This window comes from Erigeron canadensis, chromosome 8 (genome assembly GCF_010389155.1).
Source record: "Erigeron canadensis isolate Cc75 chromosome 8, C_canadensis_v1, whole genome shotgun sequence".
Lineage (NCBI taxonomy): Eukaryota > Viridiplantae > Streptophyta > Magnoliopsida > Asterales > Asteraceae > Erigeron > Erigeron canadensis.
Genome location: NC_057768.1, coordinates 9,626,064 through 9,641,922, shown reverse-complemented (window position 1 = coordinate 9,641,922; position 15,859 = coordinate 9,626,064). Strand labels below are relative to the sequence as shown.

The 15,859-nt window shown below is 34.4% G+C and overlaps 2 protein-coding genes across 2 annotated transcripts; one reads left to right on the top strand and one right to left on the bottom strand.

Annotated features, from left to right (window-relative positions):
* Window positions 1-596: 596 nt before the first annotated feature.
* On the bottom strand, window positions 597-1,846 carry LOC122580658 (ganglioside-induced differentiation-associated protein 2-like). Its single transcript, XM_043752928.1, has 3 exons — window positions 1,660-1,846; window positions 1,106-1,367; window positions 597-1,008 (listed from the first exon to the last, which is right to left on the bottom strand). Exons 1-3 carry the CDS (start codon window positions 1,778-1,780, stop codon window positions 789-791), a joined length of 603 nt encoding a protein of 200 aa, XP_043608863.1. The 5' UTR covers window positions 1,781-1,846; the 3' UTR covers window positions 597-788.
* An 869-nt stretch (window positions 1,847-2,715) lies between these two features.
* On the top strand, window positions 2,716-14,852 carry LOC122610230. Its single transcript, XM_043783224.1, has 2 exons — window positions 2,716-3,615; window positions 14,736-14,852. Exons 1-2 carry the CDS (start codon window positions 2,716-2,718, stop codon window positions 14,850-14,852), a joined length of 1,017 nt encoding a protein of 338 aa, XP_043639159.1.
* Window positions 14,853-15,859: the final 1,007 nt, after the last annotated feature.

Sequence of the window (15,859 nt, the reverse complement as noted above, 5' to 3'; positions counted from 1 at the left end):
GACAAACAAGTCGCTAAACATGTCGATAGAAGCATTTTTTATTTATAGTAAATTACATAATGTATGTTTGTTTGGGTTTGATTTTTAAAATACCAAGATATTTTCAAAAATGTACACCGATGTATCACGTATTATTTTATTGATGAACATCACGAATTTTCTAAATTTACTTGCATATTCATATCGTACTTTTACATTTGCATCAAACCTTTTTGGTATTGACATATATGGTTAATGAAAAGTTGACGATACTCTTGTTGGTATTTTATTGCTTATACTATATGTTTATATAGTCTAAGTTGGTGGTGGGCAAAAACCGGGTTTGATCTGACCCGAACCCAAAAGTATTGGATGGTCCAACCCAACCATACCAAAAAGATCCATAATTAGTCAAGGTCTCCTAAACCTACATGAATAGAAATTTTTATACCACACTGGCCGGTAATAGTCATTACTCGTCACAAAAGTATCACCATGACAGAATGATAACACAGAATGACACTACGGTTATAAACAGCCTTACAAAACAAGGGGAATAAAATAACTACTAGTATCTTGCTCCCTAAAATATGGAAAATATGGTAAACATAAATATATTATAAGTTACTTAACATTATTTGAACAACATGCACATATTACATATATATATATATATACGTGCAAGGTTCTTCACTTCCAAGCTATCTAGGCACGTATCTACAAAAAAACACTCAAATATTTCCTATAATCTAACAGCTACACGCTCAGTTCCATAGTCTTTGGGGGCGGGCCCTGTCGTTTGATCCTTCCTAAGAAATACACCTCGTTGAGTATGTCCCCACAGAGGGATCAACCGGTGGCGCCCCATAAACTCTAGGATGGTCACTCTCCAAACCGTAATCCATCGTCGGACGATACTCAAGATCTTCATCATGATCACAAACAAAATCCGGAATCTCCATTTCATTTTTCCTTACATGCTCCCACAAATAATGTAATCTGTTCACATACTTCAATTTCCCATATAACCTGCACAATAATTAATCATGTATATCTTATATATGTATACATATCAATAACTTGTACTACAAGGCTAGAAATAATTATGTGACACTTCATTACGTACCCTCCGGTAAAGATAAACCTCCCAAAGGTGGGTAGAAAGAGTTTCGACTGAAGATCAGGGTGAACGAAATAAACCGCTTCGAGATTCTGTTTAACGTTCATCGGAATACAATCATAAACTGTTTTGAGAAATGAAACTCCTGGGAAATTGTCGTTTTTGTGGACGTCTGTGTGAATATAAACAACCACGAATGGCCTTTCTTCCAGCTTAGGAAATACTTTCTTTTCTAAATACTCGTTCAACACATCAACACTTAAACGCCCTGAAATAATACTAACAAATATTGGTTAGTTAGCTATATATATCGGGATGCACTTTTTTTTTATAAAAAAAAATATGTAGAGCTAGAGCGGGATGTCTTGTTTTTAAACGTTCTAAATGTTACTATTTCTAATACTAATAATATGAACTATAAAACAAGGTATGTTCAAACCCATGAGTAAAGTACTCCGTAACACAAACAACGATATGATTATCATTAGTACTAAAAATATATGTTGTTCAATGCTAACAATAGTATATTTGTAGCGCGTTTAAATGCTTCAAGATTTTACCTGGAAAGTGTTTTCCGATAATTTGAAGTATCTTACGACCACGTTTGTCTCTTCCTTTGATTTTGAATAGATTCATTTTGTCGATGAGGTTTTCTTGCTCTGACGATAGTTTTTCGGACATATTTGTGGGAATTCTAACTAGTACTTTTTTTACCAAAAGATATAGTGGAAAGACAAAAAGTGTTGTTATTAATAATGATTTAGAGGATGAAAAATGTTGATGCGATAGTTGAGTATTTATATTGAAAAAGTGGATTAGTATAGGAAAAAGGTAATGAAGTGAAATAATACCAAGATAAAATAGTTGAAGAGTGGATGATGAAATACTAATGGGAAGTTTGGGATATGCGGGAAGAATATTCTAAATTTTGGACGGTTATGATTGGATTGAGACGAAATGGTTTGGATTTTGAGGCTTTTGTGGGGTGAATGCCATAATGAAATCTGGACCGTTGCTTTTGAGGTGGAGCATTCGCCGTAATTTGCGGTTACGTCGGTTTCGAAGATGGTTAAAAGTTTAAAACATTAGCAAGATTCTTTTAGGTAGCTAAAATCATCGATGGCGAGCCCCCATGAACACAAAAGGCATTGTTATATAGATCTGAGATTCTTTAAAGTTATATTTAATTTTACAATGAATCTTGACTATTTGATTAAATTTAAAGATAATTTTGAAATCTTAGTCTTTTTTTCTTTTTATTTTTCATTTTGAAACCAGTTATCAAAATGTGATTAAGCTTAAAACCATTTAGGGGGAGAGGAATGGTCACGACATGGGTGGCGGGTTGGCCATGTCGTTGAAGTAACACCGCCGTCATCCCTGCGGCATGCCAACGGCTTGAAGGTGGACGGGCTAAAAGTCTTGCACGGCTTGGAGAAGATTGTGACCGTTGGGAGCAAGGGGAGCGTGTGGAGGTGGGGTCCAACCCACTTTTTGACCGTTGAACACAATTAAAAAAAAAAAATTCTCTACTCTTTATCTATATTTACACTTCATTTTTAAACAAAAACATATCTTCACACTTGTACCAAAATAAAACCCCACATTACTAAAAAATGGATTCATCTTCCTCATCTTCTTCATTTTGCGTTCCACCGGAGTTAGACGATTTGTCTACGGGAAGTACTTTTGAGTTTTTTAATCAAGTGTACGCCGAGCTTGAAGATACCGACACCTCTTCCGACAATCGTAGGTATATCGATCGATACCAAGAAGAAGCTCACGCTATACTAATGCGTGACTACTTCGTTGAAGACTCAAAGTTTGACGAACCATTTTTTTGTCATCGTTTTTGCATGAGCAAGAGGTTGTTTTTGAATATTGTTGGTGATATTGAAGCTAGATTTAGTTACTTTCAAGAGCGGTACGATGCACGGGGTAAAAAAAGTTGCATCGCTCTTCAAAAGTGCATATCGGCGATTAAGCAACTGTCTACGGGTGAACCTTCAGACGCGTATGACGAGTATTTATGTATGGCTGCCAGAACGAGACGCGAGAGCATGGAGTACTTTTGTGATGCGGTCATCAATTTATATCAAAAGAAGTTCTTATATAGGCCGACATCTCATGACATTGCTCTCATCATACAAGCTCATGAGGAAAGACACCACATTCCAGGAATGCTGAGTAGTCTTGATTGTACACACATCGAATGGAGGATGTGCCCTAAACACTTAAAAGGGCAATACACAAGGGGTGATCACAAGGTACCTACTATTATGATTGAATGTGTTGTTTCCTATGACATGTGGATGTGGCATTCGTTTTTCGGTCCTGCTAGATCGAACAACGCTGTCAACGTTTTGCAGCAATTGCCCTTGTTTCAAAACGAGCGTAATGGATCCGCACCAGACAGTTCATTTAGCGTAAATGGACATGATTACAAGCGTGGTTACTACCTTAATGATGGAGTCTATCCTAGGTGGGCTGTGTTTGTTAAAGCTTATCCGCATCCAGTGGAACAAGATGAAAAAAAAATTAAAAGACTACAAGAGGCTGCAAGAAAGGATGTTGTGCGGGCGTTTGATGTTCTCAAGGGAAAATGGAAGATTTTGGACCGTCCCTCCGGCTATGGACAAAGAAGAAGATCGGAAAAGTCGTCGCCGTGTGTACAATACTACACAACATCATAAAAGACAACGGGCGTGCAATATCACCGGTTCATATTATGGATCCACCGGTGCTAAGAGTTTATAACCCGGAAGCAAACCGGGAGTTACAGGACGAGAACGTGCATCATCGGCTCCGATATGATCTCACGGCGCATATATCGGCTTTAGACTTAAAATACCATGACGATCCAGCAATGCAGCCACCTTCAGTTGCGAGTTTGATTTAGTTGTGTTCATTATCATGTAGAATTTCAATTTCGATTTATGTTGTTATGTACTTTTTAATTTATGTTTATGTAATATTTAATTTTTATTTTTATGAAATATTTAAGTTTTTATTAAAAAAGAAAAAAATGTTTGATTAAATTAAATGTAAAAGAAAAATTTTTGGGAAGATTGAGAAAGTGATGAATGCCATTGAAAATGGTTGAGAGGGTTGGTTGGAAGGATTGAAAAGAAAAATTGAGTTGGAGGTATTTGATTAGTGGAATTTGGGAGAGATGAAATTTCCAATACACCACTCCTCTCCCCTTACAAATTTTTCTATCCAAATTGAGATTTCCAAGTCTATTTACTCACTCAAAAGTTACAAAAAGAATTGAAGTAAACATTAAATGACAATGTTTAAAAGAAAAATGATATTTTTGATTCATAATAAAAATTTTAGGTAATTTAATGTTGATATTGCAAATTTATGGTCATGAATGACGGATTTCTGCCTTTTATTCAAAGCATGTTTTGTACCATTTGAAACAAGCTTTAACGCCAAACAACTATTGTTGAATTGAAGGTTAATATAATATATTTTCTTTTTTTTTTTTGAAAAGTGAATGTTAATTAATATAATATAAATGTAACCCATTATCCACCTTAAAAATGGATCCTTTTACAACAAAAGTCGTTAAATCTAACCAAAGTTTTATGATAAGTTGATAACTACCTTAGAATAAGGCGTGCAGATTGACGCCAACAACACACGAAAACTTATTCTATGAGCTTTCTAGAAATTTAAACACCTTCTATGGGCTTTGTAGAAATTTAAACACCTTCTATGGGCTTTCTAGAAATTTCTTTGTCAAAGGATGCTAGGAGGCCCAATATGACTAAATGAATATGTGTTAGGCTGAGAGTTATGGGGTGGTTTGGGCCTTGCGGAGAAGAGACTTGTTTCATGTAGCGTATATGACACCCAATAAGACACACAAAAACAAAGGATGGTGTATACACGACCAAGAAATAAGAAAGGGAGGAGGGACTTGTTGGACATATTTCTCAACTACTAATAAAAGACATAGACTAAAGTTTTAATCAGATAACTTATACACGGTGCGGACAAAAAACACCAAAACACCGGGCGCTGATGGTGTAGGTGACAGCATGGCATGACATCGGCACCCACCCCGCCCCATACCCCTCAACCTTAGGGTTTCCACCAAACTTGCTATCTAATAAAAATTCATTCTGTCGTTCGAAATAATATAATATTTAATCGCTCTCTCAATACAAAGCAAAGTTAAATATATTAAAAACCATAATTTCTTGCTCTAAATAAAAGCCACATCTTGTTACATATATTCCCAACTTTATTTCGTCACTCTAACTCAACTTTTTTTAACGTTAAGTTTTGGCTAACAATATTGCTGTTTTATGTACCCAATTCCAAATGTTTTTCAAAAAAACTCATTTTAACTTTATTTCTAGTTCTAGACACATTTTATTAGGATTATTGCAGCGGGGTGTAACCAACTATGACTCAATGGTTATGTAATGTAGTGATTTATCGAAATGGACATCTGATGTAAGTACCTTCTATTTTTGTTCTTTAAATGTATCGGGTGACCGGTTGTACCATTAGCTGATAATAAAATTAAGGGATTAAGGCACCAGAATGAAACCAACTATGATTGAATGATTATGTAATGTAGTGACCTACGAAAATGTTAAATCGATGTAAGAACCTCTCTATTTTGTTTATTCGATGTAACGGTTGTCCAGTTCTAACAAATAAATAAGTACTACAGTATTATCTATATCTTTTTCTTCATATATTTTACCTATGTCTATCAACGTAGGGGTGTCGTTCAAAAGACCAGGCTACCACTGGAAACGGACATTTTCTGGTCACCGCCACCATACACGCATCATCATCATCATCATCCCCCACCACCAATTTAATTGATCCGAGTATGAATCTACTTCCATCTCCACTTGCGCCTTCACAATCTTATTCTAACACCAAGATCTTTACACAAATATACAGTCATACATACATCTAGATCTAAGAATATAAAACCCTAGATCTAACAAGAAAAAAGAGAAAGACGAAGAAGAAATAAAGAAAATGAAAGATAGGGATTTGGTGGTTTTACGGCCATGATTTGAAATGGATTCTGAAAGTGACTACATCCGACCATTAAAAAATAAGACATCAAAAGAAAAAAGGATTTGTACAAGACGACGCTTTCTGTTCCGTGGTTTTGGAACAGGTGTCATCCTATCTTCGTGGCTGACGACCATAGCTACGTACAATGTATTTATAACTGATACAAATATTATATAATTTGACACTAATTTATTGATACAAATATTATATAATTTCACATTAATTGTAACACCCGACATTTAAAAATATGAATTTTCAAAAAAACTTTTAAATAAATAACTCAATATATGCGGAAAGGTCCCTTTTAAAACATCATCATTCCTAATGGAAATGTAAGTCACAGTTTTGGTGTTACTTATTGCATCATAATGGTAATCTAAGAAATCCATAAATAAATCAACAACCAAACCACAATTCAATCTTAAGGGCATAAGCTATATATATCTATATATATAAATGAGGCAAAACTATGGCAACATAAGTCTTCATCAAAGCTACCATCTACCCATGTCTCACTCTATGCAATCTTTAATGCCCAACCTGAGGAAACACAACATTTTCAATAAAACAAGTGTCAACTTTTTGTTAAGCTGAGTAAGATAACCATAGATTGTAAAAGAAGTTCCAATTAAATCATCTTAACTAGTTCATACGCGCATGTCAAGCTTGTTATAAACAATCATCACATAGCAATCGATTAACACAATAGAAAGATTACACTCCTACATGTGCCTAGCAACCTCAAATCATCTCAACATTCATCGTTATCAATCGTAATTCCAATCTCATTTCAATCTCAATCATCAATCATAGGTTATGCCATTTTCAATCGTTAAGTAGTGACTTGTGTCACAAGTAAATTAATCGCGGTTGTGCATAGGCGGTCATTCGACCTTTCAAGGAACCTTGCACCCGACATGATGGGTAATCTTTTCGGGGTTCATCGACGTCGTTTAGGATAGGCATAACCAAATCCAGGAGAAAGTCGTTTAGCAAAGCATGGTGATCGGTCCTAACCACCCGGCAAACTTAAGCAATCGTGACGATGTCGTAAGGGGCATCATGACTACCCCGTCTGACCAACCGTAGCACACCAGCCCCTCCCGGGACTAGCATGGGTTAAGCTTTACACTTTTCAACCGTAAGTTTATACTCGAGTTTATCAACCGTTTCAATCGTATATTTTATCAATCGTTTCAATATTGTCATTTTAGGGCCCCTATCGTGCAACCGTGAATCATTGCAATCCTACATGAGTCTAGTGTACTACATATATAGGCCAATCAAACATCAAGCATACAATCACAATCTAAATCAACCATGCCAACCATAACAATATATCAACCGTAAGCAACCAAGTTAAACATATCAATCATCATAAGCTAAAGCATGCATTACACTAATAACTAAAGTTAACGAAGGCATAACATGCATAAAATCAACCATAAGCCCTCCCGAATTTCCCATAACTGAACAAGTGTATGAAAGGGGCTTTAACCATCATTAATTATGAAAACTAAGTTCTCGTTGTGTTCCTCATGTCAAAAGGTAGTTATCTTACCTCCATAATATTAATAAAATTAATATTATTATCCTCTAGTGTGAGTGTCTCGAAACTTGGAAAATAAATCAAGATACCACATTATTGATTTATTTTCACGAACAAAAGAAGATGCATGTCTTGATCGATCATCTTGATCCTATGTGTCCAAGCTTAATATGTATCTACAATTCATACTCATGTCATTATGGTCTCACTTGATTAGAATATAGGGATAATGGCATACGAATGTAACCACCTATGACAAAATGATTATGTAGTGTAGTAACCTACTCAGGTGGCTATGTAATGTATGCACCTATGTTTTTTTGGCTATACTATGTAAGGACCTTTTTATTTGGCTCAATCAATGTAAGTACCTATGTATTTTTTTTTTTGCTATACTATGTAAGGTCCGTACATATTTTACATAGTATAGGCAAAAAAACATAGGTGGGATACATTACATAGCCACCCAGTAGATCATTACATTACATAACCATTTTGTCATAGGTGGTTACATTCGTATGCCATTATCCCTAGAATATATACATAACTTGTATTACTTCCATGCATTTTATACTAGTCACATTAGTAGGAATGTTTTTAATTAAAACTAACATCCCATACCAATTAACCCATTCACCTTAAATTATGTAATTATATGACATAAGCTACAATTCACTTCATTTAAGTTTCTGCTGGGAAAAAAAAGGAAGATTAAAACTTGCTTTAGATCAAAGAATAAAAAGCAAACACATTTGATTTCTTGCATGAATCAACCCATAATTTCAACTTGTCGCTTGAACTACATTCATTTTCTTGACAATACTGCCCACAAAATGCTTATATCAAAATTTAATACAAAAACTACTACTTAAGTATCATATTCCTAACAACACTTAACACCCTTTGATAGGATTCAAACCACATTTGTCAAAAATACTTGTGCTTTTATATATAGACCAAAGGACTCTATACTATTTTGTATATGACTTTGATTTAATTAACAATACTATAGTTCACTATCACCTTGCTTATTGCAAACCTTCCATAACAAACTATATATCTCGATTCATATATATATTTAGCAAAATATATTTTTCAATGTAAATAGACTAACTATAGTCATAAACGAGCGACCCCGATGTTTGCGATTGTATCAAATATCGATGAACTCCACGTGAAAAGACCATAACTTGACTTGATATTTAATGATGCGAATTCCGTCAACAAATCCCTTTTAACATTCTTAAACATCTCAACTAATCAACTAATAAGAAATCAAACCGAAACTTAAATTGATGCATTAAAACGAGCAAAAACATGTTAAAGGTTATACCTTAGTATGTAACGGAAAAGATCGATGACACAATAAATATGCTTAGCTGATGATTGATATCCTTCTTATCATCGAAGAAACTGGTTACAACTTTCGCTCGTCTAGGCTTCCGGCCGTAGGGTTTAATTTTGTGAATTATGTTTTGTTGTCACAACTTAGATATAGAAAAACATATAAAAGGCCATCAATCATATAGTCGGTTATGACTTTTACGAAGTAATTTCATCTCATCCATGTTTTATCACTATTCAACTTAGCTCCTTCGTCTTTTTCCGTTCTATTACTTATAGCCTTGATATTTACTAATGAAAACACATACTAACAAGCACATGACAACATATTTATTTGCCTAAAACCAATTAATTAATCAACCATACTGATTAGTCATATTAACCAATATAACGACTTAATAGAGAAAGTCAAAGTTCACTGACAGCTAGGTCAACATAAACGATAAAAAATTTAGGATGTTACATTAATTAATACAAATATCATATAATTGATACGTACATAGCTATTTGCATGTTTTGGTGGGCCTAAAGATTTAAAGTTAAGAAATAGAAGTTATATGATTATTATTGAATCCTTGAGTTACAGTTTACATTTTCTCTCCAGAAAAAATTATTGTTACCGAAGATAGTGTCGGAAATTAGTCGGAGAAGATGACCGGAGTATAAATTCGTTGGAGTAAACCGGTAGCATACATAAAGTGAATAAAATAGAGAGATTCATACATCAATTTAACACTTTCGTAGGTCACTACATTACATAACCATTTGTCCATAGATGGTTACACTTCGGTGCCTTAATCTCTTTTTTTTTACGTCTAACGTGGCATTGCCGGTTACAAATAGGTTACTCGGTAGGATACATTAAAAGAACAAAAATGGAAGAAACTTATATTAGATATCCATTTTGAAAGTGAGGTGATCCCTACACAACATGTTTTTTCCATACAAAACAATGTATGCATTATATGATTGTACTATACAACTGCATAATGCATACAATATTGTTTTTTCCATTTTGAAATGTCACTACATTACATAACCATTGAGTCATCATTGGTGACACTCCGATGCCATAGTCTCTTTTAATTATATTGAAATTTAAATTTAAGAACTCAAAATGTTATAAATCCATCAAATATATACATATATATATATTGTAACATCCCGAACTTTTATTTAGCGGTTGACTTGAGTCATTAAGTCAACATTGCGTGTCCGTTAAATCTCAAGGAGATTTAATGCTTATATGTGATTAATATGCTATATATGAGAGGCTCGAATGCTTTAAATAATGTATATGCTAATGTGTTTAAGATGCCAAAGATGTTTAAGATGTGTTAAATGTGTCGGTAAGTATACCCGTTAAGTCGTTTAAGCCTTATATGCGAAGATGTAAAGTGGAGGGACTAAACTCTAAGCTTTTGAAAGATTTGTCCTGCTTTTAGGGGTCAACCAGGTTAACCGAATTGACATTAATCAGTTTCATAAGCCACTCCTATCCTCCAAAACCGCCCCTCTTGTGCCCTAACAATTCCATTGTGCAATTCTTCCATTAATCGGTGATTTGGTTGAGTTTTGATCAAGCTTTTGCATCCCTTTTGAAATCTACAGTTATTATAGGTATTTCCCTCTTGATTTCATGTCTTTTGATCAAAGATATCATTTTAATTCGGTCTATAAGGATTGGGATTGATTTGATTATATTTCCTAATCAATTATTGAGGTTTGCGGGTAAACTAGTGAATTATTATTGTAGCCTTTTCATTTTCTAGAACAATCGATGATATAAAATCATCAATTAGGTCCTATAATAATGGTATTTAGGGTTTGGAGAATGGATTGGGTTGTTGGAAATTATTTACGGTCAACTAGTCGAGTTTTGTTCTTAAAAATGATTGGTTGATGTGACGTTGAGGTTCACCCTTGTTAACATTTCATTCCTAGAATAGTTGATGGTGTCAACACCATTAATTAGATTTTAAATGATTCGTTTTCTGGTGTAAACCCCGTTTTTGGAAAAAAAGACCAAAACAGACTACTTACCATGGTAATAGTATGGAAGTCAGCAAAAGAGGCTACTTACCTATGGTAATAGTCTAAAAGTTGACAACTAGAGACTACTTCCCTGGGGTAATAGTAAAGTAGTCTACAAAAGTTGAGTAGTCAAAAGGAGACCACTTACCTAGGGTAATAGTCTGGAATTAGACAAAAGAAGACTACTTACGTGGGATAATAGTCCGGAAGTAGACAAAATGAGACTACTTACATGGGTAATAGTCTCAAAGTAGACAAAAAAAAAACAGACTATAATCTGGAATAGTAATAATTAAAGGGTATATGACACAGATATAGGCTGCACGTCCATTTAGCTCGTTTATACTTGTTAATCGGTCCTATGTTTATTATAGGTAGTCGGGAATACTTGCTTTGCACGGTAACCTTAGTTATCGTCTGTGTGCGCTTCTTCGAGGTAAGATACACAAATTTGAGACGCTGAGGGTTTAACAAAGAACATAGTTTTCATATAATAAGTTCCCCAAATTATATCTTGTTTGCTTATGGGTATTCGGGATTATACGGGAGGTGATATGGGCTATGTATATGCATATTGAAGCCTGAAATGCTACCCCAAAGATATGTGATGTTATGAGCTGATATGATGATGTGAAATGATATGACATACTTTTAGACGTTATGAACTATGTTATGCAATGAAAGATGATATGTAATGTGTAACGATATGAGACATGTGATGATGTACGTGATGTAACAATGTATGATTTGTAATGATGCTTAATAGGTATATGTGCATGTGTATATGCAAGTTATGATGATTCCTTAGCTAATTCGTTAGCTAACACTTGTTTCTTGAAATGTGTTGTTCCCTCATGTATAGCAAGCTTGAGATAGTTGATGAATAAAGTGCCAGGCATGGGTTGATTGCAATGAAGATGGATTTAGTTTACCCATAGTAGCTTCTCTTATTACAATTGCTTTTTGTCTGGACATTAATGAATTGTAATTACTTTGATGTCGGCTGTTTTATGTTGGGCAACCGTAGGATTTCTATTTGAACTTATTGTGATGACATTGCTAGTAACACCATTTGATAAATGAACCAAATAAGTCCTATTGGTTTGGTCTTTAAAAGTTTGTTTTTGCTATCTTTTGACGCCGTTAGTCGGAAAGTTTTGGAAATCCTTATTTTTTTAAACGACAGATGTTACATATATATATATAATAAATGGTTTTTTTTCTTTATTAAAAGAAAAAAAAGGCAAACCTACCTATCAACCTATTCTTAAATCTAAATACATTAATTATGATCTCAAAAAGGTTCAAACCTCAATTATAATCTTAAAAGGCACGAACCTCCATCTACTTCAAGAAGATTAAACCCCTAACACTTGAGTTAATGCCAAGGACATATCCATAATGGTAACTCAATACTGTGTTTACTTTCACAGGAACTAGGGTTTAAAGAGCATGTGTTACAAATAAGGAAAGAATAAAAATTAATTGTGCGTAGTAGACTCATTTAAAATGGATTTTGTTGGATGTAAGCGAGTGGCATGACAATGATGCGTAACAGAAAGATATTGTGTTTGTGTATTGTCCAATTTCACCTCTAAACTTTATAGGAGAATCAGTTAGTTGTGTCCCACAAATGTTATCCTCAAACAGGTTGGTGTAAAACATGCATCAGGATCGAACAATTGAATTTATCCATACTTAGGTATCTGTTGCAAGAACTAAATAAGTAAGAAACACACCATATCCCTCAGTCCTCCCCCACCCATCTTATCTACGAATTCAGCCACCAATTTGCCCCATAATGTCACTCAGACCTGACGTCTCCTGTATAGAACAGCAAAACAGGATTCTATAAGCCAACATATTATATACACATACAAATCCGATTCACTACATACATACCTAAGGTTGACCTGGCTCAAAATCCAGGTCAACGTCCCTTTGTTGTTTGTAACAAAGTTCCCTATGACGGTCGACATGATATAAATGATTCAAGAATTATTGGTCATTAGTTAGATAATATAGTAGACACGGTGACAAAAACTCATGGATGGTAAATTAACAACGATAAACCTATATATGAGATTAAATGCAAATAACCTCTTCATCTCCATGTCAATGATATTATAGAGAGAAATCAACAGTTTATGAGTCAATGCGTGCAGGTGTCCCGGTTTTTACCATACCAATTTGAATTCATGTGACTAATACTATTACATAATTGATTTTCATGTACGATCTACGAAATTCATATTTTATATTAGGTTATCAGAGCTTACATTTCCACTATATGGTATATGCAACAGTTACAAAAACATTGAAAGAGAAGTTTCAGATAAAATACCTTTTTTCAGCAAATAGAAGTATATTTTTAGAGGCATAACGGACAGGGGACTTTCATTTGAAGGTCAAGTGTGACATCAATACCCATGTGACCGAACATTAGTATCCGTTTAAGTTCTTCTCCATTTGTCAATCTTCATTACATAATATGTAAAATGGAAATGGAGGCTATTATCACAATAATAAATACTACAATGAAACCCTTCCAAAAGGAATATGATAGTTTAATAATTTTAGTTTTTGTGAGGATTGCACTTTCTAATCAAATTTCCTTATATAAATTAAAGTGAATTAATTGAAATCTTTATTTGCTTAATACAATATTATGTTTTGTTTTTTATGCTATGTTCTTGAGTTTTATATTGGGTAGAAATAATAAAAATAGGAAGGATTTGAAAAAAAAATGTGTTCTTAAATATTATTTGAAGGAAGAAAAAAAAGGGAGGGGGAGAAAAGAAAGAGAAAGTTAATATGGTAGATTTTGTTTAGGAAATGTTCATCTCGTTTTTTTGAATAATTTAAAAGAAAAAAAATATACTCATTTTCTTTTATTCATTTCTTTTATCTTCTTCTTTTCTTCTCATTTATTTACAAATATAACTCAAGAACATATCGTTAAAGTTTGTATAAGAGATGCAGGTTTGACAAACATTAATATTGGACTTGCATTTTTTATTATTATTATGACTATTATTTTTTTTTTGAATTCGGTTGCTAATAAAAAAGTTGTGTTTTTTTTTTCACTAACCTTTCAATTTCCAAATCATAATTAATAATTATACTAACTTATTTGTCGTTAGATTTATGCATATATATAATTGGCTTTTGTAGGTGATTTAGTTTTTAATTTAGGAATACTACACGAGTATTATAAATAACCTTTTCAAATGTATGTAAAGCAAAATAGACCAATGATATTTGGTTCCTTCTCTTTTTCTTTCTTCTTAAATTTAATGGATAACACGTTAATCTACACAATTTAATTCTTTTTTGAAAGGTGAATTTCGCTACAAAACTCCGTGTCATGAATCGATAACGGGAGTTCTAGCATACGTTGTCTTAACCGGATTTGCGTTAGAGAGCTTACTCGAAGCAGAAATACCTATTCAAATACCCAATGGGAGGAAACCCCTAATAATCCGCCCGAATGCACGACAATCAATATGGATAAATTCGGCCCCCTTAAAATTGAGCCTAGATAAACCCAAGTCAAACTCTCATAAAAAGATTTTCTATATCTCTTCAAAGTTTAAGCACAATAACTCTTGAATGGGAATGAAATTTTAACCATTGAGCTAACTGATCTTACAGCATTGGCAACGTGTGGGTGGAAGGCGAGTGTTGGGTGGTCACCACGCGTGGAACACCGCTGACGATGGGTGTCCACGCGTAGGTGGTCGAAAATGGGTGGACATTCCACGCGAGTGATAAGGCGTGACCTTGGTGACCATTGCTAGCCAACGGCTAGTTTGAAATTTGTTTCTTTTTTTTTATCCTCATGTCTATTTAAACACTCCCACATTCACCCATTCATTCACACATACACATTCATATTCACACACACATTTACCCATTCATTCATCCATAATTTTTACTTCAAACATGGCAAACAACACTACAATGACCCTTTGGGATGCTAAAATGGCGATGCAAACCCACATGAACAACGACAACAGACACCGATCTGTAGTAAACAACGTCATTCAGAGCGTATCTAACAACAAGGTGGCTTATCAACCGAAATCGACCGAATTGAAGCTCCTAATCGGGTTCGTAACGCCGCCGAAAGTGAGTATGCTGCATATCTTCTACAGTAGATAGATTGGCTGGATCAAGTTATTTCCAGCTTACCGCCGCCTGTAAGACGTTGACAGCCACACTAGACCACTGGGTATTCTGGCAAGGCAGTGTTGGTGGTGTTCAGTATGTAGATTACCATCCTGACCTGGGGAAGGAATACGTGTCTCCTCAACCCGACAACGTTGTCGAGTTTCTTGAACCATATAGGTACATTCATCGCAACGACGATGACAGTAGTGTGGACTCAGACTATTCTGAGTGTTAGTATTATATATTTTTTTTATGTTTTATTTAGTATTATGTAAGTTTTTTATGTTTTATTTAGTATTATGTATGTTTTTTATGTTTTTTTAGTATTATGTAATGTTTCTTTATGGTTTTAGTAATTTATGTAATGTTTTTTATATTTAATGAAATTTAGTTTTAAAAAATGACAAATAATATTGTAGTGAGTGGTGGGTGAGTACTGGCAATGCTAACAAAATTTGGGTGAGGGGTAAGTGGGGTGGAGGGGGGGGGGTGGATTTGTGGTGGCATAAGGGCATTGGCATCGTATGCGGCAAACATAGGTCGTGGGTGGTCACCACGCGTGGAACACCACCGCCGATGTGTTTCCACGCGTGGGTGTCCGGGTT

Coding starts and splice junctions, on each gene's coding strand:
- LOC122580658 (XM_043752928.1), bottom strand. CDS start 1,780: ATGTCCGAAAAACTATCGTCAGAGCAAGAAAACCTCATCGACAAAATG. Junction 1,368..1,659: donor TATCGGAAAACACTTTCCAG/GTAAAATCTTGA, acceptor GTATTATTTCAG/GGCGTTTAAGTGTTGATGTG. Junction 1,009..1,105: donor AGGTTTATCTTTACCGGAGG/GTACGTAATGAA, acceptor ATTATTGTGCAG/GTTATATGGGAAATTGAAGT.
- LOC122610230 (XM_043783224.1), top strand. CDS start 2,716: ATGGATTCATCTTCCTCATCTTCTTCATTTTGCGTTCCACCGGAGTTA. Junction 3,616..14,735: donor TTAAAGCTTATCCGCATCCA/GTGGAACAAGAT, acceptor CTGATCTTACAG/CATTGGCAACGTGTGGGTGG.